At 44.1% G+C, this 26795-nt stretch overlaps 1 protein-coding gene and 2 long non-coding RNA genes across 5 annotated transcripts in view; 2 read left to right on the top strand and 1 right to left on the bottom strand.

Moving 5' to 3' along the window:
- The first annotated feature begins 2606 nt into the window (after nucleotides 1-2606).
- On the top strand, nucleotides 2607-4908 carry LOC124850061. Of its 2 annotated transcripts, none has more exons than XR_007030851.1 (2): nucleotides 2607-2667; nucleotides 3446-4908. It is a non-coding gene; the product is annotated as an uncharacterized LOC124850061 (long non-coding RNA). The 2 variants fall into 2 exon arrangements; XR_007030852.1 differs by lacking the exon at nucleotides 2607-2667 and adding an exon at nucleotides 2924-2966.
- Nucleotides 4909-5326: 418 nt separating this feature from the next.
- On the bottom strand, nucleotides 5327-9099 carry LOC118309829. Its single transcript, XR_004793599.2, has 3 exons — nucleotides 8851-9099; nucleotides 5689-5766; nucleotides 5327-5475 (listed from the first exon to the last, which is right to left on the bottom strand). It is a non-coding gene; the product is annotated as an uncharacterized LOC118309829 (long non-coding RNA).
- A 149-nt stretch (nucleotides 9100-9248) lies between these two features.
- The window catches only part of grip2b (glutamate receptor interacting protein 2b), a 160817-nt gene continuing 143270 nt past the window's right edge, over nucleotides 9249-26795 (top strand). For both annotated transcript variants that reach the window (XM_035632358.2, XM_035632354.2), the window contains exon 1: nucleotides 9249-9667. In XM_035632358.2, coding sequence (XP_035488251.2) covers nucleotides 9613-9667 — 55 coding nt within the window. In that variant the 5' untranslated portion in view covers nucleotides 9249-9612. The remainder of the gene's footprint in view (nucleotides 9668-26795) is intronic.

Raw genomic sequence — 26795 nt, 5'->3', positions numbered from 1 at the left:
CCCCCCTTAAATCAAGTCGGAAGACTTTTCTGTCTGCCGCTGCATTTCAGTAAATGTTATCGATGTATTTCTTCTTCTGCACTGTAACTTCTATCACCGGTCCTTTTCTACTTTAACATGTTTTTGTTTTTTTATTTTTAATTCTTATATTTCAATATGATTTCTTCCCAATTGCTTGTTTAAAAAAGGCCATGCCACTATGTACTGTTCTGTTCTTTAGATGTAATAGTATTTCAGAGTTATGCATTTTACTCGTCAGATCTAAGTGTTAATGAGCGTTCACTCCTGTTCTCTATAGTCGTTAAGTAGCAATTCTGTTGACGTAACCATGAAAGGATCACAGACATTCACCCTCCTGTGATCTAGAACAAACCTCACAGACATTCACCCTCCTGTGATCTAGAACAAACCTCACAGACATTCACCCTCCTGTGATCGAGAACAAACCCACTCCTAAGATCTGAGGATCTCATTCACCTCCCTGTGATCGAGAACAAACCTCACAGACATTCACCCTCCTGTGATCGAGAACAAACCTCACAGACATTCACCCTCCTGAGATCGAGAACAAACCCACCCCTAAGATCAAAGGATCACATTCACCCTCCTGTGATCTAGAACAAACCTCAGAGACATTCACCCTCCTCTGATCTAGAAAAATCCCACTCCTAAGATCTGAGGATCACAGACATTCACCCTCCTGTGATCTAGAACAAACCCACTCCTAAGATCTGAGGATCACAGACATTCACCCTCCTGTGATCTAGAACAAACCTCACAGACATTCACCTCCCTGTGATCTAGAACAAACCTCACAGACATTCACCCTCCTGTGATCTAGAACAAACCTCACAGACATTCACCCTCCTGTGATTGAGAACAAACCCACTCCTAAGATCTGAGGATCATAGACATTCACCCTCCTGAGATCGAGAACAAACCCACTCCTAAGATCTGAGGATCAGAGACATTCACCCTCCTGAGATCGAGAACAAACCCACAAACCACTTCAGAATATATAAAAAAAAAATACGTAGGTTCCCCAAACAACGAAGTGAAAACCATTACACTTTGTTTAAAAACTAATGTGTCATCATCATTCCATTCTTCTATTTCGTCAACGTACAACGAAGCGAGGTTGGTTTTCACATCGGATGATGAGCGCGTTTGCGTGGAAGTCGTTAGTTACGAGCGACAATCAGCCGCTCCCCCACCTTCACCCGTAGCCCTGACGTAATCACCATCAGCACAACACAATGGGTTCAGTATTGGGAAATGACTTCCGCCGAAAGGAGGGACACTGTAATTATTACTTGTCGTATTATAGACAGACTCCTTCGAACGTCCCGTGTCGTTCCACAGAAGAATTGTCTTCTACAGAAACAAGGATCTTTCACACGAAACCAAAGTCGTTGCGTTAGTTCCACTGTCGCAACACCTGAATAAGGTGACGCACTTAAAAAGACAATGCCAATACAAGGTGATGTCGACCTGTTTGACTCACGACCACAAGTCATGAGTCAGGTCCTGTGTTTGGTAACTTTGGAAACAGCTCTAATGACGCGTGACCTCGACCCATTCTCGATAATCTGATTCATCTGATTCATCTGGTTTTTCTGCAGGGGAGTCAAAACAAACTAGGTTCAGCCCCGACGGAGTCACAAAGAGTCTGTGACTTCACAGACTCCTAAGGATCTTAGGAGAGGACTCCTAAGATCAAAGGATCACAGACATTCACCCTCCTGTGATCTAGAACAAACCTCACAGACATTCACCCTCCTGTGATCTAGAACAAACCCACTCTTAAGATCTGAGGATCAGAGACATTCACCCTCCTGTGATCTAGAACAAACCTCACAGACATTCACCCTCCTGTGATCTAGAACAAACCTCACAGACATTCACCCTCCTGTGATCTAGTAGAAACCTCACAGACATTCACCCTCCTGTGATCTAGTAGAAACCTCACAGACATTCACCCTCCTGTGATCTAGAACAAACCTCACAGACATTCACCCTCCTGTGATCTAGAACAAACCTCACAGACATTCACCCTCCTGTGATCTAGAACAAACCTCACAGACATTCACCCTCCTGTGATCTAGTAGAAACCTCACAGACATTCACCCTCCTGTGATCTAGAACAAACCCACTCCTAAGATCTGAGGATCAGAGACATTCACCCTCCTGTGATCTAGAACAAACCTCACAGACATTCACCCTCCTCTGATCTAGAACAAACCCACTCCTAAGATCTGAGGATCAGAGACATTCACCCTCCTCACCTCAACGGAAACAATCACTGCTCAGGTTCATTCGCTTTTGGACCATGAACGAGCGAGTGACTCAGAAGTGGACACGGGACATCAGGTTCCCTACGGGGGAACAGCACAAAGTAGACCCCCGTCCCAGATTCAATTTAATTCAATTTTATTTGTATATATATCACAACATACATTGTCTCAAGGCACTTTACATAGTGAGGTCAATATTACAATATTACAGGGAAAACCCAACAAATCCCACAATGAGCAAAGCACTTGGCGACGGTGGAGAGAAAAAACTCTTTTAACAGGAAGAAATCTCTGACAGAACCAGACTCAGTTGTGGGCGGAGCTTCTGTCTCGACCGGTTGGGGTGAGGAGAGAGAGGAGGAAGAGAGGAGAGGTGAGAGGAGAGAGAGGAGGAGAGAAGAGAGAGAGAGAGGGGGAAGAGAGGAGAGGTGGACAGAAAGAGGGTGAGAGGAGAGACAGTAGGAGAAAAGAGAGAGAGGACAGTTGTACAACCGCCGCTGTAATCTCTACCAGACTGATACTTATAATTAAAAAATTACAATTATGTTGTTATTATTAATAGTGAAGATATTAATATTAATAATAATAATAATAATAATAATATCAATACTAATGAGGGGTTTGGATCCTGCAGCTCTGGGGTCAGATCTACTAGGGGAGAGAGAAAACAGAGTAAGTGACATGTAATGTAGATTCATGGGGGCAGAGAGAGAGAGAGAGATTGAAAAAGTGGTCCCCAGACAAGACAAACAATGTCTGTATGGCTTGGTTAGGTGGATTAATAAAGCTTTTTCATAATAGTGTCTGCTGAACCCGGGGTTAAAGTAGACCAGGCTGTTTTGTATACCCCAGGGTATAAACTGGACTAGAACAAATATGCCCGGGGTATTAAACAGAGTTACAAAGGTTTAAAAAACATGTAGTAGTACTTGTTTGTGCACATCTGCTGTAGTTTTGTTAACGTCACCACTGCTGCCCAACACCTTCGTCGTCACAATCTCTCATTTACTTTATATTCTACATTCTGTCTGCAGGTCCTTTCACCGTTTAGTCACATGATGCACTGATGTTCTTTTCTTATCACCTTCCCAACGCTGGGTGTCCCCGAGACGACGGACAGTGCAAACTAAATGTGTGTTTTGTCATTTCAGTGCTGCAGCATTCACCGTCACGTCTCTCCTGCAGGTTCAATTTGTCCTCTGTGTAACATCTGGTCACTGGGCAGTGACGGCACAGAGAGCTAGATAGAAGAAGTGTGTGTGTGTGTGTAGGAGAGAAAATGTGTGAGTTTGAAATAGTCTCTGGTGTTAACACTGCAGTAAGGGGGAAGTGTTCTAGAGTGTGTGTGTGTGTGTGTGTTAATTTGGTGAAGTCAGCAGTATGTAATGCAGGACACCTCATGGATCACAAACTTCAGTTGCACTTTAAAGGGCCCATATTGTCAAAATTGATTTAACCCTAACCCCATTTCCAGTTTTTTTTTAATTATAAATAAGGTCGAGGGTCTGTGCGTACCGTATGTGTCAAAATGGTCAATAAACAGATAAATACACACGATGCCCCAGGAATTCCGTATAATTGTGATGTCATAGCGACGCAGTCTCTGCCTTCAGCCCCGCCCCCAGCGCTCACCGTCATTCAGTTGCTGAGCGACCAACAACACGAGAAAAGTCAGGAAGTTACATCATTGCACAGGATCCATAAGGACATTAATACAAGAGACCAGAAATAACTCTGAATTATTTTACCTTGGCAAAATTTCATCGGGAACTGGCGTCGACCAGCGGCCCGCGACGTGGAGCTGCTGCTGGGCAGAGACGCCGGTGTTCTGGCCTCCTGAATACAGACTGTATTTGACTGTTTATTGACCGTTTTGACACTTTCACAGTACTTACAGCCCCTGGACCTTATTTATTATGAAAAAAGCCAGGAAATATCAAATTTGACAATATGGGCTGGGGGGAAAAATGTTTTACACTGCACCTCTAGTGACTGACCACAAGAGGTCACACTCCTCCCAATCTCATACACATGTTCTGTGTGGGTTTTTTGTGTGTGTGTGTGTGTGTGTGTGTGTGTGTGCGTGTGTGAACAAAGTTCTACGGAGTGATGAAACTAAACTCAGCCAAAAGAATACTGGATGGAGAAAAATTAAAAGAGGTGCAGCTCATGACCCGACCGCCGCCACCTCATTCATCAAACACTGGCGGTGGCTCTGGTACGATGTGCTGATGGTTTTTCCTGCCGACAGGAGCAGCAGTGGTGAATACAGACGTATACAGTGACTCAAAGACGTCGAAACTCCTCGGACAACTGATCCCGATGAGAACCAACCGAAGAGTTTTTCAGGGGGGGAAGAGGAGGAACATCCTCCAGTGTCCGAGTCGATCGCCTGATGTCAGTCCACTTGGTGAGGAGGACCGGACTAAAGGCGGAGGAGGAGAGCGTCCCCAGGGAAGATACAAACCATCTGCCGCTGACTGGGGGGGAAAGGGTTTTACACATATTATGAAATATGATGATTTTGACTGATATTCTTGTGATTCTGTCCAAAGACTTTTGAACCCGCAGATTTTAGTCAATGTTTTATAAAATAAATTTGCTTTAGAAGTTTCCTAAATCTGACCCGGAAGTATTTCAACGTCAGCCATGACGTCATCAAGAGATGATCAGATTCTCTAAGTGCTTAGTAAAGGAGCTTCAATGCTTCCTTTCCTATCTCCTTTAGCATAGGGTACAGTGGAGCTTCCTATGCGAAAGGAAAGGAGATGTAGACGTCCCACAATTCATCGCGGATATCTAACGTGGCGCGTCATGTAGGAACGTAAACGATTCAATCAGAAGAAGAAGAAGAGTATGAATATGACCCAGATGTCAGTTACTGTTACATATGAATCATAAAACACTGAAACATGCTGATGGAGCCGCTGAGGTTTTTGTAGTTCATCTTCAGGAAATGTGTAGTTTCACCATGACAGACGCATCAACAACATCCACCGTCACATGACCACGTGGTTCAGTGTCAGTGGAGTCGGATTCTCTTTTCATAATTCCTATTAATCCTCCTTGACACCTTTCCTTGACCTCGTGACCTTTTCCACTGAGGTCAAGGAACAGAAGAGAGGAAAAGACGACAGGAAGGACGATCTGAATCCACCCCTCGTCTCCCACGAAGCTCTTTCTATATTCATGAACACCATGACAAGGAAAGTTAGGATTATTTGTGCAGCACATTTCAACAGCAAGTGCTTTACAGGAGATGTAAAAATGCATCGTGACAAATTGTAAAAGCAACGAAAGACAACACAAAAAGTAGCATTTAGAATGAAATAAAATAAGATTTAAATAGAGAATGAAGAAAGCTCATAAAACAGTAAGAAGAGTTGCAGCAGACCTGCAGTTTTCCGGGAGCTGTTTCCATGTCGGTGGAGCAAAGAAACTGAACGCTGCGTCTCCGGGTGAAGTTTTGACTCTGGGGACAGAAAGCATAATAATATAATGATATCAGAAATGTATTCTGGCCCCAAACCATTCAACACTTTACCAACAAAGAGTATTGGACGTCAACTCTTTGACAGACAGGAAGACAGCGTGAGGATCTGAAAACTGGACTAATAGGATCTGCTTTCTTGGCGTTATGGTGCGTTCACGCCGAACTCGACGCAAATTATTCACACCAGTAGATTACGTGCAAAGACTAGAAGACGGGGAATTTTGTGTCACTCGCTGGAGTTTAAAAATACTTGAACTTGAGCAAAGTACGGACGTCCCGACGTCGTATCAGATGTGGGCCCCCGAGCTGCGTGACACAGTTGCGATTTGTGTTTCATGTTTCATGTTTGTCGGAGAAAGTGGAAGAAGGGGCAAATATTCACGGTTTTTGTGTTAATCCGCGTTATTTGGCGGGGATGAGCACAAATAAGCACTTAAAGGATGCTGCGGCCAAACTCGCGCGAGTATCGCGACACGAAGATCCGCTTCGCTTTGAACCGGTCCGTTTTCAATTGGCACAAACTGAACTTGCCCTGAGCCGCAGGAAGAACTGGTCTGAATGCAGCACAGTCACATTAAAGCTGAGACTTGGCAGTGAAACGTTTGTTTCTATTATTTCATTTCCAACTGAGTCGTCTGACGCTCAGAACCTGAGGAAAAATAATCATGTGTAAGTGTCCAAATACTCCAGCGGCTCAGACTGCAGCTTGTGTGAAGTGTGTGTGTGTGTGTGTGTGTGTGTGTGTGTGTGTGTGTGTGTGTGTGTGTGTGTGTGTGTGTGTGTGTGTGTGTGTGTGTGTGTGTGTGTGTGTGTGTGTGTGTGTGTGTGCTAGAGATGCAAGGACGACTACATTGACATTGTGTGTGTGTATTCAAATGTGCTGGTCCAACGCCTCGGGGCGGTTCAGTTTGTACTGGTGAGACTCCTCAGTCTGCTATCGCCGAGTGCAGGAGAACGGCCCCGTTCCACGCTCTCGTTTGTTATTTCCCTCCGATCCGCAGGGACTGACTTAGGGAACGTGCAGTAGATGAATGTGACAGCCGAGCCGCCCCGGGGATATTTTTCCTGGACTCATTTTTGCTTTTCGAGGACTGATGGGAAAGAGGAAAGCTGAAAGTATTGCAAATCAGCAGGTTTTGTTTTGACCACGATCGAAGGACTGTGTGCTGCGATGACCCCACTCGCACGTGGGCCAAGTCAGCAGCCCTGCGAGTCGCCGAGCGTTTAGATCTTCTGTAAATAAAGATGGACGACACGTCTTCACCTCCTCATGTTGTACAGAAACAAGGCCAATATACTCTGGATACGGGCGCTGCCATCTTTGCTGTTGATGTCATTTGGAGCCAGAGTCTTGTCTCGCAGTCGTGTGTGTGGACCAATCTGTGTCCTGACTCTTAGAATGTTTAGTCTTGTTGCAAGGTCGGTTGCACTTTGTCCTCGATGTACTGAGACAGAGACAGAGTGTTTCTACGGAGACGGACATTCTGTCGTTTTGATGACGACATTAGTCTGAGGTTTTTAGGACACCATGCACTGACCACTTGTTGATCTTTGCAACGAACCAGAAACCTCCTCAACATGTTGAGCTCTCGTAATAGATACTTCTGCTCATGACGTCCACGGTCTCCGTCTTCTTGATTCAACCGCATCTTTCCATTACAATCACGAGTCAGTCTCTGCCGGAACTCATGACGTTTCACTCCGTTCCAAATGACGTCAAAATCGCAAGATGGCGGGTCCTTTATCCAGGATAACGGGACGCGTCGTCCATATTTATTTAGTCTATGGTCGACTTTTTCTCTTTGAAGGCAGGAAATTTTAGTGACTCACCAAAACTTTTTCCAACCTACATCAGAAGTGTCGTATGTTGTACAGTTGAAACTGGCATGTCCAGTGCAGGTCATTTTTTTTCAAAAGACCAAATTACTGCTTGACAGACGAAGCAATGTTTCTTTACTCGGCGTCCACGCAGTGTAACCCCGACTTCTCGTTGACAATTCGGTGGGAACACTGACAAACACAATTAACAAAACAAGCTCAAGCGCCGTCACGTGTGGTACAAGGTCAACGGCAACTCACTTTACATCACATGGCAACGATCAAGGACATTTACTGTGAACAATGTAGATCCCAACGCGCTCACTCAACTGGAAACAACCTGCACACAAAACATTAGGTTTAGCTCCGTACAGTAACATTAACATTATGTTTTTTTGCTTTTAATTGTGGATCAAATCAACAGGGAGTCTATATGTTATATAGCCTCAAATTACCAGGTTGCTAGACATTTATTTTTAATCGTTATTTCACACTATGACAATCATGGAAGACGGTCATCATGTACACATCTGCTAGATGTCAGCGGTGGACCTGGTAACTAAGGTATGTGTATTTAAATTAGAGCCCGACTGATATATCGGCTGGCCGATAATATCAGTCAATATTAGCCTTTCACAGACATATCGGTATCGGCCCATATTTTAAAAGCCTGACCGATATTATCGTCCGACTGATTTTAGCCTTTGCAATGTGCATTTATGTTAACATTCTATGTAGAATAAATGTGTATTAAATACATAGAATTTAAACTATACAAATATCGGCCGATGTATCGGGGAACTTTAGATCCTTCCTTTTTTTACGTTAAAGTTCCTAAAATAGATTAAAGTCAATAAACATGTCAGTGTTTGTTTTTCGCGGATTAAAACAACAATTTCGAACATTACACAACTTATAAATAATGTCATAATACATTAAATAACGCGACGCGGTGTCAGTTCCTGCTTTGGCCACATCGTGCGTGGCGGCGCTGCTGCTTCCAAACCGCGAATGTCTGTTCTTTTCACGTGACGCTCTCTTGAACGTCTGTCCGCTGTAGTTCGCTCCGTCGCGGCGTTTGAACGGTCACAAATGTGTTGAATCACAAAAACAAACCGTGGTATTTGTTCAGTAGTGTCGACAGGTCAGACTTGTCAGAAAGGAAACAAGCGACGGACGATTGGGATTCACCAGAAACAAACTACGTCAACAGCGCAGGATGCTACTTGCTACTCGCTAGCTTACCCTCCGCCGCTAGTGGCTGCTGCTGCTCACCGTGCCCGCTCCGAGGAGGCCTCAGCCCGGACACCTTCCCTCCACCTGGGCGAGGACGCGACGGGGCGAGTGGGACCAACCGGAAGTTACCAAACTAGCTAAAGTTCGCGTGAACAGTGCGCGTGGAGGCAGAACGGCCTGCTGCTCTCTGATTGGACCGCTGGAGCAACACACCTGTGTGCACGTGCAGAACAGAGCAGTCCATCTCTCTCTCTCTCTCTCTCTCTCTCTCTCTCTCTCTCTCTCTTATTCAGACAATGTTACTACCTGTGTAAATATTGGCACGTGCAACCTATGAAGTGAAGGAGAGAGAGGGAGAGAGAGAGAGAGAGAGAGAGAGAGAGACGGGGAGGGAGGGGGGATGGAGAGAGGGGGCGTTGGTGCAGCAGCGGGACCGACTGTCACACGGACCGTCCGCGGGGTCGTTACCGGAGAGAGCAGCCGCTTTCCCGCCGCTTCCCGTCCGACAGACCCGCCGGGGGGAGAAGAACCAGAGAGGAGGAGAAGGAAGGAAGGAAGGGAGGAAGAGAGGGAGGAAGAGGAGGAGAGGAAGACGAAAGAGGGGGAGCTGAGATATATTCTCAGTGGCTGCTGCTGCTGTCGCCTGCGTGTCATCACCTCCACCGGACAGGATCTACTGCTCTTCATCCTCATCACTCCTCCTCCTCCTCCTCAGCCTCATACGCATCTCGACTTCTCCTCCTCCTCCTCTTCCTCCTCTTCCTCAGCACCATGCCGGGTTGGCGGAGGAACCTCACTTTCTGTCTGCAGCGGATGCACGAGGAAGGTAAGGAAAGTGACAAAAAATGAACGCGCGCTGATGTTTTTGTGCTGGCACGTGCGTGCGTGTGTGTTTGTGCGCGCGTGCGGAAAATGTGCTGTTTGGATTTTGTGCTGAGCATCTTCGAATCTTTGCTTTTCTCTTTCTGCTTCATGTGTTTCATGAGTTTTCTTGGCTCACTCGAAGTGTGTGTGTGCGCGTGTGTGTGTGTGCGCGCGCGCGCCTTATTTTACGCATGTGCTCTCTGAGCTGATTGAGAAGCACCTGCAGCTCCGCAGGTAATTGTGGGCGCGTGTGCGTGTGCGTGAATGTGCGTGTGCGGACGCGTCTGGTCTGCTGGATCCGCGCGCACACATGTCACCACGGGTTTGTTCCGCTGCTTTAGTAGATTGAGGCTGTGTGTGTGTGTGTGTGTGTGTGTGTGTGTGTGCGCGCGCGCGCCCGCGTGCAAGAGAGAGAGGCTGCGTGTTGGTCCTGCAGCATGAACACAGGAGGAGGAAGGAAGGCAATGATGATGATGTTGGTCAGCTATGATGTGCACGCGCGCGCGCGTACGTACTATTGCTCATACGCGTGCGGCTGAGAAAGTGTGTGTGTGTGCGTGCGTGTGTGTGTGTGTCGGTCGGATCCAGAGCGGTGTTGACAGTGGGACGGATGAGAGAGAGAGAGAGAGACTCTCGTCTTCCTCTGCCACATTAATAATCTGGACACTGTGTGTTTCAATAGGTTGAGGTCCTGTGTGTGTGTGTGTGTGAATATAGATGATGTGCTCGAGACCATGATCACCACAACTGATTTATTATTAACTAAACATTTAATATTTAGCACATTATCACATTATTATCGACATTTCTCAGTAATAAACCCCAGAGATGTAGCTGTGATGTGTTTAACTCCTGGAAATAAGTACAAAAAAAAGAAAGAATACAAAAGTAGTCTGGTTATATATATATATATATATATATATATATATATATATATATATATATATAATATGTGTGTATATATATGTATAATTAGCAACCGATTACATTGTTGAACTGTGATTTCCCTCATTCGTAACTGCTCGAGGGGGGAATCTCTTCTGAGGCCTTATCTTCATCTCATCTTGCATTTTAATTCCCAAAACTTTAATCTTCACGCTCTGGAAGTTTGGCCTCAAAGTTTATTCTCTTGAGTTCTAAAATACTGGGTTACTAAAATAATCGATAGCTTGCAGCTCCAGTCTGCGTCCGTCGGTAACGCGTCTTTGAAACTGAACTTTTGAGTTCCAAGACTAATACGTATTTGAGTGTTAGTCTGGCTAACATCCCTGCAGACGGCCTCCGGAATCTGTGTGAGGTTCACACCTGCATACGTGTGTCCCCTCTTGTAACATCTGGAAATGGAGGAGCTCTGGTGGGTAAAGAGGGTGGATGACAGGAGCTGACGCCTTCATTGAAACAGTTGAAGAGATTTATTCCGGCGTTGTTGTCGTGTGTACCAGCAGACCATGTTCCTCTTAACTCCGTTCATCTTCTGACTGAAAATCCTCTGCTGACGGTGTGTGTGTGTGTGTGTGTGTGTGTGTGTGTGTGTGTGTGTGTGTGTGTGTGTGTGTGAGAGACGTATTGCTACGGTTAAGCCAGAATAGACGTGTTGGATGGATTGCAGAGTGTGTGTGTTAAGCAGGTGTGTGTGTGTGTGTGTGTGTGTGTGTGTGTGTGTGTGTGTGCGCGCGACTAAGCAGAGAAAGTGGTTTTTGCACAAGATGGGTGTTTGTGCGACAGCGAGAGAGAGATGAGGTGACACAGAGCAAGAGAGATGTTTTGTGAGAGAGGGAGAGAGAGAGGGAGGTAGAGTGGTTGGGTTGATTTCTGGTTCTGCCGGTCCGGTGCAGTGCGGTTCTGTTTAATGTAAACCGGCGGACATTTTGTCATCTGGACCGTTTCTGGCATATTTAAAGTTCCCTGCATCAGCAATTTGTACCGACGGTCACAGGGCGTTTAAATCCAACTTCAATGGACTTCATTGCGTCACGACGGGCCGTGAACGATTTGACTCTGAATGAACCATAATGTACAAAAAGAACATCATGTATTGACGAAGAGATTGAACCATAAACTCCTCAGGAAAATGTTAAAAGTTATGAATCAAGTGAGGAGGAGAGTCATGTTCTCATAGAGTCGCCCTCTGCTGGTCAGTACACAGAATACAGGCTTCAGGACACTGTGGATGTGTTAATGCGTGTTGTCTGTTTTAAAACTCCTAGTTCTGAGATGTAATGGAACGCAGTGCTCTTATGAACTATATAAACACTACAGTGATGATGATGATGGTTAAATTCAAGGAGAAGCTCAACTGTCATTGGAAATACATTCACAATGGATTATGGGACAAGTAGTTTCCTTTGCTCTTCAAATAATTACGTACACAGCCTTGTACCTCTGACCCTTTTCCCTTTAAAATGTTTTACGGTAATGATTCATCTTGAAGCTTATTGTTTTGGTTCCAGGCTTAAAACTCTTTATATAAGGATTTTATGAAACGTCAATGGAGAAAATGAATGAATGGGGAAATTCACTGCCGGAAACCGGAGTCGTAAAAAAAAAGTTGGCGGTCACTGTTGAGCTCTATTGGCTGACGGAAAAACATCTTAGAGATGATTAGCGCCACCAAGTGGACTGGAGTCGCCATACTCTCAGTCATCTTGTCTCAGTATGTTCCCCTCCCTTGGGAGCATATACACTGTGTAATGTGTGACACCTGTAGAGGTAACACTCGATATTAAACATATTTAAATATATATTTGACATGACGAGAGAGAGCTGGTGTTTGCTCGTGTTGTGTGTGCGCGTGTTAGAGACGCAGTGTTTGAATTAGTATGCCTGACGCACCATGACCCTGCTGTCCAATGATAACGGCCTTATGGAGCCGTGAGTGGCTGTTTGAGGCCCCTAATTTTATCAGTCCTTGGTTTTTAATGGAGGGCCGCTGCACATAATGCACTTGATTAACGTCTGTGTAGAGGAGGTGAATAACATCCGCTCCATTACAGAGCACCTGAGCGCTGCTCTACAGCACTTCGCTGGTCCAAGGTTACATGTGGAGAATATAAGAGAGTGGCAATAATATAAACTGCCACTAAACATTCCTTAAATAAACTTTACCCCTAATGACTAAATCAAGACGTAGAAAAGAGAATCCACCTCATTCTGATTGATAAAGAACAAATAAGAAAATAATAGGAACCATCAGGAGAAACGGAGACAGAACTGGATTTTACACAAACATTTGCATCAAGAAATTAAGAAGATTTTCCTTTACTTTTTTTTTAGAAAATGTAAGTACCTCAATCATGAATACAAATATGAATATTTATATACTGTAACAGTTACAGTAACTAAACATAAGAAACCTGTGTATTAGGGCTGCAACTTACGATTATTTTCATTATCGATTAATCTGTCGAATATTTTCTCGATTAATCGATTAGTTGTTTGGTTCATAAAATGGGGAAAAATGTCGATCGTGTTTCCCAAAACCTCCAAGATGATGTTTTGTTTTGTCCACACACCAAAGATATTCAGTTTACTGTCACAGAGGAGCAAAGAGACCAGAAAATATTCACATTTAAGAAGCTGAAATCAGAGAATTTTGACTTTCCCCCCCATAAAAACTACTTGAACCGATTAATCGATTATCAAAATAGTTGCCAGTTAATTTACTAGTCTGTTACTAATCGATTTACTGTTGCAGCTCCCCCTCCATCGCAAATGTGCACGTAGCAGCTGGTAAAGTGGGTCACACCGCTGACTTACAGAAGGTTCAGAAGGGTCGGGGTTCGATTCCAGGGTTACACATCCCAGTGTTTGGCCCCTTAATACAACCTGCCTCCATGATTGTCAGCAAACTGAATGTAATGTGATTTAATATGTGCGTGTTCATGTCAGGGTAAAGGTCGGGGGGGGTTAGGCAAGTATGTCTCCAGGAAATGAATGTAGGTCTACGCAACGTCCTCTGAAGTCACGGAGACACCACGTTAAAAAGGAAATGACCACGACTCTGTCATGCATTTATAAGTAGCTGCGCAACAGTTGTGTGATCATCAAACTATCTCGTCCTCCTGGTGTGTGTGTGTGTGTGTGTGTGTGTGTGTGTGTGTGTGTGTGTGTGTGTGTGTGTGTGTGTGTGTGTGTGTGTGTGTGTGTGTGTGTGTGTGTGTGTGTGTGTGTGTGTGTGTGTGTGTGTGTGTGTGTGTGTGTGTGTGTGTGTGTGTGTGTGTGTGTGTGTGTGTGAGAGACAGAGAAGAGAGAATATTTGTGCATGTAATCCATCACACAGATGTTGGGGGAAAATTAAAGGGTACAAATTATTATGGTATCCGTGATCTGCGTGAAGAATTGGGGAAAAAGAGAATGAAAAGAGGAAGAGAAGGGACGAAAAAAAGAAAATGAAAAGAGAGAACTGAGAGAGAGTGAGAGAAGATGAAAATAAAAATAAAAAACCAGAGGAGAGTTTGAAGGAGAAAGATAGAAGGAGCCGGTTTGGAGAGTCCTTATCAGTCGAGGGAGGAGATCCCATTAATCACGAGACGAGGAGAAGATCAAATAATGTGCTGGTGAGTGTTCGTGCAGGCGTGCGATTGTATATGCGAGTGTGTGATGATAAATTATGATGATTGTGCGACGGAGCTCCAGCCCTTTTAATAAGGCTGAGTTGTGTTATCGCTGAGGAGCGAGGAGACGAGGAGACAGGGAAGGATACGAGGGAGAGAGAGGAGAGTTGGAGGGACGGACGCAGCACTGACACTGATTCAACCACGAGTTCGATTCCCACCAAGGCCTTAAACGCTCAGCGTCAGTCACACCTGAATGCCCCCGACCGGCTCTTATAGCCCCTCCCACTCCTCTAGTCTATTTCAGCGGTGTTCGATGGACACGTCTCTTGTGTTTACCGAAGTCATACCTCATATATCGACCTCTGAAAAGGTCACGTATTGACCCCTTGTTGAAACGTCGACATCTGTACTCTACTGTAAAGATCCCCGCCAGTCACGTTTTAAAGTATTTAAAAATAATCTGCTCAGCCTAATATGTTGTTTAACGTTGTTTGGCCTCTGAAAAGGGGTTGGAAACCATCCACTCTCTCCCTCTCTGAATTCTGAGACTAATGAATATTCATGATACACAGGCCCCGCCCACTGCAGAGGCTCGAACGAGGTTGACCGGTGGGAGAATGTGATCAACAAGATGGTTAGAGACAGACATTAAAACTTTCACCAACTGCTAATGCTAAGGCTAACTGTCTGCTGACACACCTGTCGTTCTCGTGGATGCTAACGCTAACTGTCTGCTGACACACCTGCCGTCCTCTCGTGGATGCTAACTGCTAACGCTAACTGTCTGCTGACACACCTGCCGTTCTCGTGGATGCTAACTGCTAACACTAACTGTCTGCTGACACCTGCCGTCCTCTCGTGGATGCTACCTGCTAATGCTATCTTTCTGCTGACACACCTGCCGTCCTCTCATGATTCGCTGCCTCTGCTGCTCTGGAAGTTTCCAGTTTCTTCGCCTCACATTTTCATATTCGACAGCGATTAGTTTTCTGTATTAGTGACGTACCAAATCTAGCTTGAACAGTATTCGTTTGAATTTCAAATTGCAGAGGAGTGAAACAGAAATCACCAGATACAAGTCGCTACAGTCAATCTCAGACATTTTAGAGGACAGACACAGAACAACACTTTTGAGTGGGGGGTAATTCAAATGGAGGATAAACCTCGCAAACAGTGACGTTACGTTCGCTCAGTGTTGCTCCGAGTAGTTTGTGCGCAAACACACCAAATGGTTGCAATTGGATCAATCTCGGATTTGAATATGAGACACAATACATATGTAACAGTAATACTCAAATGTGTGTTTGTGTCTGATTGTCAACAATCTGTTGGAGAGGGAAGATTCTCCAGCATCCGAGAGAAGACGGTGGCATCTTCTTCAAAGATTACAGACGGCCTCGTGATTTTTTCTGTATGAATTTACTCTGATACCAAAGTGCAGACGACATAATATCTAAAGAAGTGTTTTCCCCCCGTACCACTGAACCATTTACGACAGCAGCGCCTGCGGCGGCGCACACCCTTCAGATTTTTCACATTTCTCCAGTACACGTAAAGTTCAAACTGTTTGAACTTTAAAAGCTGCTGACCTTTTCCTCCTGGGTATGAAGGCTACATATGACCGAGATGCCTCGGAAACTTACAGTCCATCTCTTGATTTCCCAGGAAATGTGTTGTGCATCAGCTTTTCTGAAGTATATTTGTATTAGTTATTTGTCGTCAATCTTCTATTCCTTTGCTTTTTAGACTTTCTTTAACGTGCCCTTCTGCCATGTGCTGTCAAGAGTTATTATTGCCACAACAAAATAAACCACAGAGAATAAAACAACACAAATAGATGTTTTTTAATCGATAGATATTGTTACATCGCACGGCCCGAGAAGGGATTGTTTAAAAGTGTATGTGTTTAAAATGAAACAGGCAGTTTAATTTTCAAAATAAATGACAAAGTGGAAAAGGAAGGTGCCACATTAAAAGTTTAATTCGACCCTTTCGGCCTGATAAACATCCCTTATCAGATAGTTGTAACGCCTTTACAATAAGAGTTATAATAAGTAGCATATTTAAGTTATGATATAATTTCAGCTCCTACATGTATGTGGTCAAAATGTTTTTCCAACTCATAATGGTCATAAAATGAATTGTGAGGTTCAAGGTTCAGAAACACGAAATAATTTTGGCGTCAAAAGCGACGAATCACGAGTCCCAATCTTCTGAGTCGCCGGTGTATCTGCATTATAATCGTAATGTTGTTAAAGATGAAAAGCTGTTACCTCCGATTTTTTTTTTCTGATGAGAAAACACTGGGGAAAAAAGGTCCCCATAAGAATAACTGTGTGTGTGTGTGTGTGTGTGTGTGTGTGTGTGTGTGTGTGTGTGTGTGTGTGTGTGTGTGTGTGTGTGTGTGTGTGTGTGTGTGTGTGTGTGTGTGTGTGTGTGTGTGTGTGTGTGTGTGTGTGTGTGTGTGTGTGTGTGTGTGTGTGTGTGTGTGTGTGTGTGTGTGTGTGTGTGTGTAGCCGTAGGTTAGCAGTGGGCGAGAGCGGTAACGCTGCCTCAGTCATAATAGGATCTGACGATGACTCATGCACAGCAGAAACAACAAACGCTCTCCTCCTCCTCTTCCTCCTCCCCTCGTCTCTTCCTCTTCACCGTCTCATCTCAGGCTCCTCTCTTCTTTCCTCGTCTCCTCTGATTTCCCTTATTTTCTTCTTTCTCCCTCTCTTCATGGAGCATCGTTCCCACTTGCATCTCGTCTGTTTGCCTCCAGTCGCTTTGCTCTGCCTCTTGTTGTTTCCGTCCGTGTTTCCTGTTTCTGCGGTCTCTCGCCTCTTTGTATAACTTCTATTTTAATCCCTGTCTTTTCTCCCCCCCCCCTTATCACTGTAATGTAATACCTCCTCTGCTCCCCCAGTAGATAGCGGCTGTTCCGCCACTTAATGTCTTTTTTTTTACCAGCCAATCTCATTTTGAGAATTAGAAGAAATGTCCAAATGTCTTCCTCTGCTGCCAAAGTGTCTGATGAAGACAGTAAATATATGATATTCATAATGGATGAATAAAACCATGGTGTGGTTGTTCTGCATTGTACTTGTTACACTTTTCATCAGCGTTTGTTGCCGCTCACTGCTTCATGAACTTACACAAACAAAACTATTTGTAAAAGTGTTAAAGCTGTTTTATGTTCACATTCTGTCATCGTGCTGCTGATGATGAGTCTTGATATAGATAGTATATATGAGCTACACTTTTGATAAATTAAATAAAGTTATGATCACCGCTCCTCGTCCTCGGTCCACGTTTCCGAGGATTGTCAAAGTCTTAGTTTAAATCCCAAAACACCAACTCTGCATTCAAACTGCATTTGCATTAATTCCTTTGACTAAAAATATGTCTTACTTTCTTTTTTTTTTCTTTCTGAAGGATGTTTGTCTGTTTCTAACCTGCAAAACCCAGTTGAAATTACATCTTTGCCTTCGTTTTAACCACATCTAGATTTCTGGTCGTTGATAAAAAAGTGTCTCTATAAAGTTATTACCCCACACAGGCCAATTACCAACGACTATTTTTGGGGCTTAACTTAGACCGAATCAGACGGACTAATCACAGACTGTTTTAGGACTAAATTAAGGCTCTGAGGGACCGACCAGATTTAGTCTCGGTCTTCTTTCGCTTAGTCTGACTTCATGTCCCGTTTCTTGTTTCAAATGATTAGTGTCGGTCTGACCAATCAGTTTTTTAGCTGCTGCTGTCAACTTATCTGGAGCCGTGTGTGTGCGTGTGCGTGTGTGTGTGTGTGTGTTTGTTCAGAGGTGGTTTGTCGGTGGAAAGTGGAAGGAAGAACGGGAATAGGACAAATAAGCAACTTATGCGCTAACGCAACATGAAAATTGGGCAAGCTTCTCGAATTGCACAGTAATTGATGACTTGTCTCCGATCTGGGGCTTTTATCGGACAGTTCCAAAATGTGTCTGCGAGTGCAAAATCGGACTGAAAGAAAATCTAGTACTTGGCATTAGAGGTCTTGAACGAGGCTTCAACCAATCGGGACGTTGCAGTTGTTACGTCACGAGCACCATCGAGCAACAACTTCATCTCCCTCCTCACCTGCTGTCCAAACTCCGCACTGCTGCACACCTGCATCTTTTACAGTGTGTTGTATGCATCTGAACGGTTTGTATATTCCAGACAGACCTCGGCAGATTGTTTTTCCACCTCGTGGCCGCTCATATACCTGCTCAGTTGATGTAACGACACAACTGACCCGCCGTCTGCCGCTCCGCCTCAGTCTTGATTAAAGTCTGTTGTGCTTGTCTTTGGCTGATTGCTTTCTGAGTCACTCCTCGGTGTGTGTGTGTGTGTGTGTGTGTGTGTGTGTGTGTGTGTGTGTGTGTGTGTGTGTGTGTGTGTGTGTGTGTGTGTGTGTGTGTGTGTGTGTGTGTGTGTGTGTGTGTGTGTGTGTGTGTGTGTGTGACTGAGACTGAACTGAACTGAACTGCACACCTCACAGCCTTGAAAGAGCAATCGCAATTTTTGTTGATTGGTTTCATGATCCTTGGGTGCTGGAAACCTATTTGAGTCATGTTGTCAAATCTCAGATATATTGGTACGCTACTTTTCTTTTTTGTTATTCCTCGAAAAAAAATATTGCAAAACGCAAAAACTTTTGCCAAAACTCCGATAAGCGCCCGTCACGACAGACTGAAGGATGTTTGACTTTTAACCACGTCTAGATTTTGGTGAAAGGCCAGTAATTTTCCAGTCGTTGATAAAAAGGGTCTTTACCGTAAACAGGCCAATTTTCTACGACTAATTTTGGGGCTAAACTTGGACCAAAGCAGACGGACTAACCACAGCCCCGTTTTCAGAGACTATTTTAGGACTAAATTAAGGCTCTGAGGGGAAAACAACGTCCTTAATGACGTCTGGGTGTTTGGTGGGTTTTGCCTCATGTAGTCTAATAACCTGAAAACACAAAAACTTTGCCAAAACTCAGACAAGCGCCCGTCACAACGGACAAGAGCCTCGGGATTAAATGTATGTCACTGGATGAGCACGATGAGTCAGATTCTTACAACTGGTGTAAATCACCATCGGATGACTGAAGCTAGTTTCCTCGTGCTCTTTGTTTTTTTTACGCCACATTTGAACTCCTTTGCCGGTGCAGATCAGGGTCGGACCCGGATAAAGATTTGATCCTGGTAATTTCCGCCTGGACCCCAACAAATGCACCACAATACCAGTCTGACTGTGACCTATTGGCTAGTTTCGCTAACTAGCTTTTCATGCACAAGTACCAGGCCTCCATGTAGCTCGTCCTGGGAATCTGCAGCTGTAAATCTCCTCTAAATTGTTTGATTTGAGTTTTTTTCATCCTCTTTGACCTTTTTGAAATTTGTTTCTAAGCTTCTTTGGGTCTTCTGTCTTCTACCTCCCCTCTGACATCAAACGTTACATGCATAGAAGTGACAAACGCTCCTGCTTTGCCATACGAGTATCGGTAGCGTATCTGAGACCCAATCAGACGGGCTGCTCTCACATCAAGCGGCCCACGGCCAGCAGACTACAATAAATTTTTATTCCTACATTGCTGGTGGCCTCGTGGCCTCATGGCCCACCAGTTAGACAGGCCCATCTGCCATTTTCCCCACATTTGCCAGATTGTGGGTGTGAGGCCGAGGCCTGTAGACGTCCCTGATTTTCACTTTGGTTTTATCACCGAGGTCATCGACTTCACAATCTCGCCACCTCATCTCTTCCCCTTCGGCTTTTGTCTGAGCTCCGCCACTGACACTTTTCACATAACCATGCAGATAAGACACACACACACACACACACACACACACACACACACACACACACAGTCACAGTCAGGACTTTTCAGTCCATGTGCATCTCCCCCGTCATTATCTGCTGGCAGAGAGAGACAATCATTTGACTTGAGTAGGGTTGTTTCATCTGCGCTCCTGTTCATTCTTACTCACTCCTTACTAAATCTCAATTGCTGGATGCCCCCGCTACACTGCCCCCGCTTCACTGCCCCCGCAACCCCCTCATTGTTACCCTCTGTGTGGTACGACAGTACGCTGCTGCTACATCCACATTGCGTCGCTGCAGTGCCCGCTGTATCACCTTCCTGCCTGCGCAGCCGCTCTTCGTCTTCTTCGTCTTCACCCTCTAATTATCTGATAAACCCTCTGTTCCATTGTCTACTTATAAATGGTTCCACCCCGATCTGCTGTGCCCTGTCCTCTGATACACCCACCCACTGCTCCTCCATGCAGCATCAAGGCCGATGGTTATTGAATACTGACACGATTCACGCTGCCTCGGCGAAACAGCCTCAAAGTGCTTATTTACTTTTTTGTCTTGAATTTCAAGGGGAAAAAAATAAATTACAAAAGTACAATTGATAAATATTCATGTAACAGTGAACATTTTTTCTTTGTTTACATTCCAGCAGACATTATACCAGCAAAGCACAATATAATTTAAAATAGATACATTCGAACTAAATACATATTTATTTTTCGACATTCTCTGAAATTTTCCTAAATTCCACACTACCGACATGTTTGCAACCTTTTGATAGCGTCATAAAAAACACATACAGAGTCATTGGTGGCTGGACAATAACGGTGCACCCCTAGTTTGTAAATGTTTGAGAGAGAACGTGTGAGGACGTTTCCCTGCTCCATCCTCTCTGTTACACTCCTGAATCCTCAAGTCCCACGACATGAGGCAATCAGAGCTCAGAGGATAAGAAGTGTGTGTGTGTGTGTGTGTGTGTGTGTGTGTGTGTGTGTGCGTGTGCGTGTGCGTGTGCGCGTGCGCGTGCGTTAAGAGAGAAAGTTGTCGGAGAGTGTGAGAAGGGGAAAAGAAAAAAAAGATAATTGGAACGTAAAAGACTCGTCTATCGATCCCGAGGCAGAATGACTCGGCTGCATTTCAATGGGTCAGAACACAGAAGCACACGAGCGGTTCTCTCTGACGTCTTCCACCTTCACAGAGACACGGTGCCAACGAGACTTCAACCCCAAATCTCCACCGGACCTGGTCGAGTAGACGAGAAACGGTGAACACTTTTCCCGCGTGGCTACGACTCTCCGATGCTGGAATCGAGGAGGCAGTGTCATGGTGCGACACGCTAAGAGACGTGCCAGCAGGTGGCGCTGCGACTCCGCGGTTTTGGCCTTTGTGGTTAGTGCACCGGACTCCCGAAACCGAGGTCGCGGTAAAATCACAACAACAACAAAGAGAGAGAGACAAGCTCTCTCCAGAATCACTTACTGCCCCTTTAACTTTCAGTTTGGCCATTTGGAAAACTATTAATTCTATCGCCTCCTATATCGGACATATCATGCAAAACGTTTTTTTCTTTAGCAAACCCACACCTCAGATTCCCCTGGAGTTTCAGCTCCTTTTAGCGCTTCTTCTTTTCACTTCTAATACTCCCTTTTGACTGGATCAATTCAGAGCTTCACCCAGAACATTTTTTTGTCGTAGTAATATTTGTAGCATTTGATGAATTTGTCCAATTGAGATGTGTAAGAATTGAAAGGTGCCAGTTGCCTCACTGATATCATCTGTCAGGTGTGTGTCTCCGGAGCCATTCGTCGAGACATTAGAATCATAATGTTTTCTTCTCAGATGTGCGTATATGAATTATGGCCCCAACATTATCTGAATGCAGATTCATCATTCGCCACTAGTAATACATTCACATTTGTCTTCTAACAGTCGGGAACCTGACCACCCCCCCCCCCCCCCAATCACCCGAGTCAAACATTTTGTTTTTGTGATATTCAGAAAAATCAGTTTGATTGAAATGGTAAACATTCGTTTCATTGTCTCATCTTCTCTTGTAGATTTACTTGTTTGTTCTCGTGGTTATCATGAAGGAACAGGCTGATGTCATTCTGTTTAAAAAATAAACCGAGTGAGTGTTTTTATTGAACTTTCTTGTTGGATACGTGGCTGTTTCAATAACAGATAAGGAAGCTGTACGTATTGAAATGTCGTCAGTTGTCTGCATCATTTCCTAGCCAACGAATAGAAACAGTTGAGCTGATTTAACTGGAGACAGACAAAACACATTTCTTTCAGTATGTGAGCAGCCATAAGACCATGAGTCCTAATGACATGGATATTCTTCACAATTTAAAGAAATAAAATATATATATATATACCCCCCTCCCCCCATAGAAACTCTGCTTTCTCAGTGAATAAATCTTGTTGTGTGTGTGCGTGTTGATTGTGTTCACTCTGCAGAGCACACACACACACACACACACACACACACACTCACACTCCATCTCCATCCAGGCCACGTGGATCAGCTTTTGCGTATCCTTAAATGTCCTGCGTGGAAAACATGTTTATCTCAGCAGCAGCAAAGTGTAGTAGCACAGTATCAGTGGCCTCTGTGTGTGAGATGTATGTGTGTGTGTGTGTGTGTGTGTGTATGTGTGTGTGTGTCTTTGGCACTGTGATTATGTGTGTGTGTGTGTACGTGTGTCCCCTGCTGCTCTGCAGTTTTAGCTGGCTGACCTACACACAGACAGGGCAACTCTGCAGAGAGTTTTGCCTGATAGCCTTTTCTGCAACACTGTGTGTGTGTGTGTGTGTGTGTGTGTGTGTGTGTGTGTGTGTGTGTGTGTGTGTGTGTGTGTGTGTGTGTGTGTGTGTGTGTGTGTGTGTGTGTGTGTGTGTGTGTGTGTGTGTGTGTGTGTGTGTGTGTGTGTGTGTGTGTGTGTGTGTGTGTGTGTGAGAGAAAGTCTTTATTTGCTCTGAAACCCAACATGTGATTCCTGTCAGCTTTTTTACTTTTTATTATTTTAAGATGCAATATTTTGCTGCCTATCATTTGGCTCTGCCATCTGCTCGTCCAAGCACAGTCAGGCTCCTCGTCGCTGCACTACTGCCCGTGGACGAGATCATTATTGGAGCCGCTTGTAAACTAGACGGTATCTGGACTGTGTGGATTCAGATCGTCACGAGGTCAAAGGTGTCAAGGAGGATTTATAGGACTTATGAAAAGAGAATCCGACTCCTCTGACACTAAACGACGTCGTCATGTGACGGTGGATGTTGTTGATGCGTCTGTCGTGGTGAAACTACTCATTTCTGAAGATAAACTACGAAAACCTCAGCGGCTCCATCAGCATGTTTCAGTGTTTTATGATTCATATGTAACAATAACTGACACCTGGATCATATTCATACTCTTCTTCTCCTTCTTCTTCTTCTTCTACTTCTACTTATTTAATCGTTTACGATTAAATAAGTAAAATGGCGCGTTGTGTTAAATATCGCTGCTGCAATGAATTTTGGGTCTTTTTCTCCTTTCCTTTCACTTAGGAAGCTCCAGTGTTTCCTATGCTCAACGAGATAGGAAAAGAAGCATTGAAGCACCTTTTCTAAGCACTTAGAGAATCTGAACAGTTCTTATGGTGCTGAGGAAACACTTCCGGGGTCACTTCAAGATTTAGGAAACTTGAAATGAATTTCACAATTTGAACGCAACCCCTGGTGTTGTCTCAGAAACATCAGAGCGAAAACGTGATTCGTCAGCTCCACATGTAACCAGCAATGATATTTCCAGACTCACCAGATGCTGTGAATTTCATGACGATGCGTTCAATCGCCTGTTCCATTACCATATTTAATCTAAAAACAGTAATTCTGCACAATTCCATGCCAAAGCACTGCCCATTTTTCTCCCCCCATTAAACTGGAGCACATGCTGGCACAGATGCAGGTCGCTGCCCGTGTTTCTGCAGATGCTGCCGCCGGCATGCGCAGCTCTGTAATGCTTCGCTGTTGTCTCAGCTGCTGCTGCTGCTGTTGTTGTTGTTGTACAGTTGCAGCATCAGAACGTTTCCCTTCCTCCAGGACACTGCTCTTCACCTTCTTTTGCCTATTTTTTTTTTGTCTTGTACCTGTAGTGTGTTATTAGGGCCTGAGTGCCGACCAGCAGGAGGCTGGTGAACGGTCCTCTTGTATTTGCTCCGTATATTATTAGGGCCCGAGCTCCACTGAAATAGTCAGAGCGGGGACCTATTATTAATTCATTAATTAATTAATGATTCAATAACTAATTTGAGGCACTACACGCAAATCTGCGTCAGTCGCTTCAGTCGCTCGAGTTGAAATATGTGAACTTCACTTGACGCGTTGACGCAACAGCCAATGAGCCGATTTCTATCATGACCGGGTGAAGGAGAGGGCTCGGCAGAAAGTGAACGAGGAAGTTGGACACTAGCTAGCTAGTTAACCCCAGTTAGCACAACCCCTTTGTGTAACTTTTACTTTTACTTCTGCAGGTTTAACAAGAATTTATAAAGTTTCAGAATTACAGGCGATTTAAAAAACCGAACACCTACAAATGATCGAACCTCAAACTCCTATCTGCAGCTTGTCAGCAGCAGCAGGTTGATCAAAGAGGGTATTAATTCAAACTCTCAGTGAATGTCTTGAATCAAAAAGTCTATAAAAAGGAACGACTCCATTGTTGAACGCTCGCTCGCTCACTGGTTGTTGTCGCTTTGGCTTTAAACTGCTTATGCAGATTCCTGGCAGTTGCTTAATTAGTTTTGGGTTAATTGCACACCCACACGCAGCTTATAAGTAAATTACAGGCTAAACTGATTGTGGGCTATGAAAAGGAGTAACACGTGCACTTTAATGCGCGCACACACAAACACACACAAACACCTCCGCCCCCGATGCCTGTCTCTCCTCGACGCTGCCAAGCTAATAATTTCCACGGTATTGAATAGGAAATGAGGTTAATATACGTGTGTGTGTATTTATTTCATTTTAAAAATGGCAAATCCAGCAGGAAAACATTTTTGAAGAAACAAAATTGCTTGGAGTCTAATAACGGTGCACTTACTTACATCGAGCGACTCAATGGAGACGTGAGAATATCACTGCACATTTAAATGCGACATGCAGCATTTTTTTTTCAATTTCTCAGGATGTTGTGTCAAATAAAAGTGTATGGTTTTATTGAGTCTTAAACAACCCACATTTGTTTTGACCAAATAAGGGCGACGCTTCCTGTGAAGCCTTTTCTGAGCATCTTCTGTCCCTGAACTTTTAATGCCATGATTTCTGACCTGCGGTGCGATATGGATTTAATGTTTATCATGGTATTATGCAATCTCATATCTTTAATATGGATACATAATTTATGTATGTAATGGTATGAAAATTTTACATCACGGTTATAGGGACCAACATTATCACGGTTATCAGTATTATCACGGTATTGTTAAAACATAATGAATTTTTTTTCATAGTACTGAAACAGAAACCTTTCAAAAGAACGGCTCATTACAAAAAAACACCATGAAACAATCAGGTGTAAAATAAATGAAATAAAACAAAACTGTTTTTAATAAAACTTTCCCTTTGAGCTGTAACATTTAATCGATTAGTAATCCACTACTAAATTAATCGCCGGAAATTATGAATTTGTTTTGGTTTCTTTGCTCCTCTGTAAAAGTAAACTGAATATCTTTGGTGTGTGGACAAAACTTCATCTTGTGGTTATTGGAAACATGATCAACATTTTTCACCAATTAATGAACCAAAAATGAATCGATTAATCAAGCAAATAATGGTTATTTGCAGCTCTACACTCCCCCTCCCCAAACACCTGATCCAGACCCTTCCCAGGTCCAACAGAGTTGTAGACAGCGGAAGCTACAAGCTCAGTGGAATTCCCACCGGCTGAGATACATAAGAGAGAAAAGAAAGATGTTATCAGGGTCAGATGCTCGACATCTTCACCTGGAGTCATATTTAAAGGCATCTGGATCCTCGTGAGTGTGTCGGCTTTCCAGGTTATTTTCACACGGAACTGTAGCCAACCTCCCACTGAACTCCCCCCGATCACTTCACCGTCTGATGTGCATGCAGAAGGTGTTTGCACCTCATCCGCTCGAGGCCTGATATTATCTTACAGCTGTAGTTGTTGTTGTTGTTGTTGTTCTGCAGGACTCGGTCGATGATTTATAAAAAGAGTGAAAACAAAGTGTTCTCTCCGCTCAACCCTACAAGTTGTGGTCCTTTTCCTGCTGTACTAGACTTTCATCTATATTAGCTTAACTTAAAAATTGAAGGGCAAAAGACAAACGGGTCGACCGATGTGGCTTTTTCAGGGGCCGATACCCATATTAATTATGACTAATCTAAGAGGCCGATAACCAATATTTGAAACATATTTCAAAAAAATTTGATATATTTTTCTGCAGTAAAAAGGTGTAACAATTTAGAACAATACAAATTTTGACGCAACAATTTGCTGAAATGCCTTAAAAACGTATGTTTAATTCACAGAACCTTTCAACATGACCTTAACACACAAAGTGCAGGGAGCGATCAGCAGCAATATTATGAAGTTGAACAAACAAACGGGCCGATAAAGCAGATTTGGTACGTCACAAATACAGAAAACCAATCGCTGTCGAAAATGCAAATGTGAGACAAAGAAACCGAAAATTTCCAGTGCAGCAGAGGCAGCGCGTC

Source organism: Scophthalmus maximus, chromosome 6 (genome assembly GCF_022379125.1).
Source record: "Scophthalmus maximus strain ysfricsl-2021 chromosome 6, ASM2237912v1, whole genome shotgun sequence".
Lineage (NCBI taxonomy): Eukaryota > Metazoa > Chordata > Actinopteri > Pleuronectiformes > Scophthalmidae > Scophthalmus > Scophthalmus maximus.
This window is presented reverse-complemented; position numbering and strand designations above follow the sequence as displayed.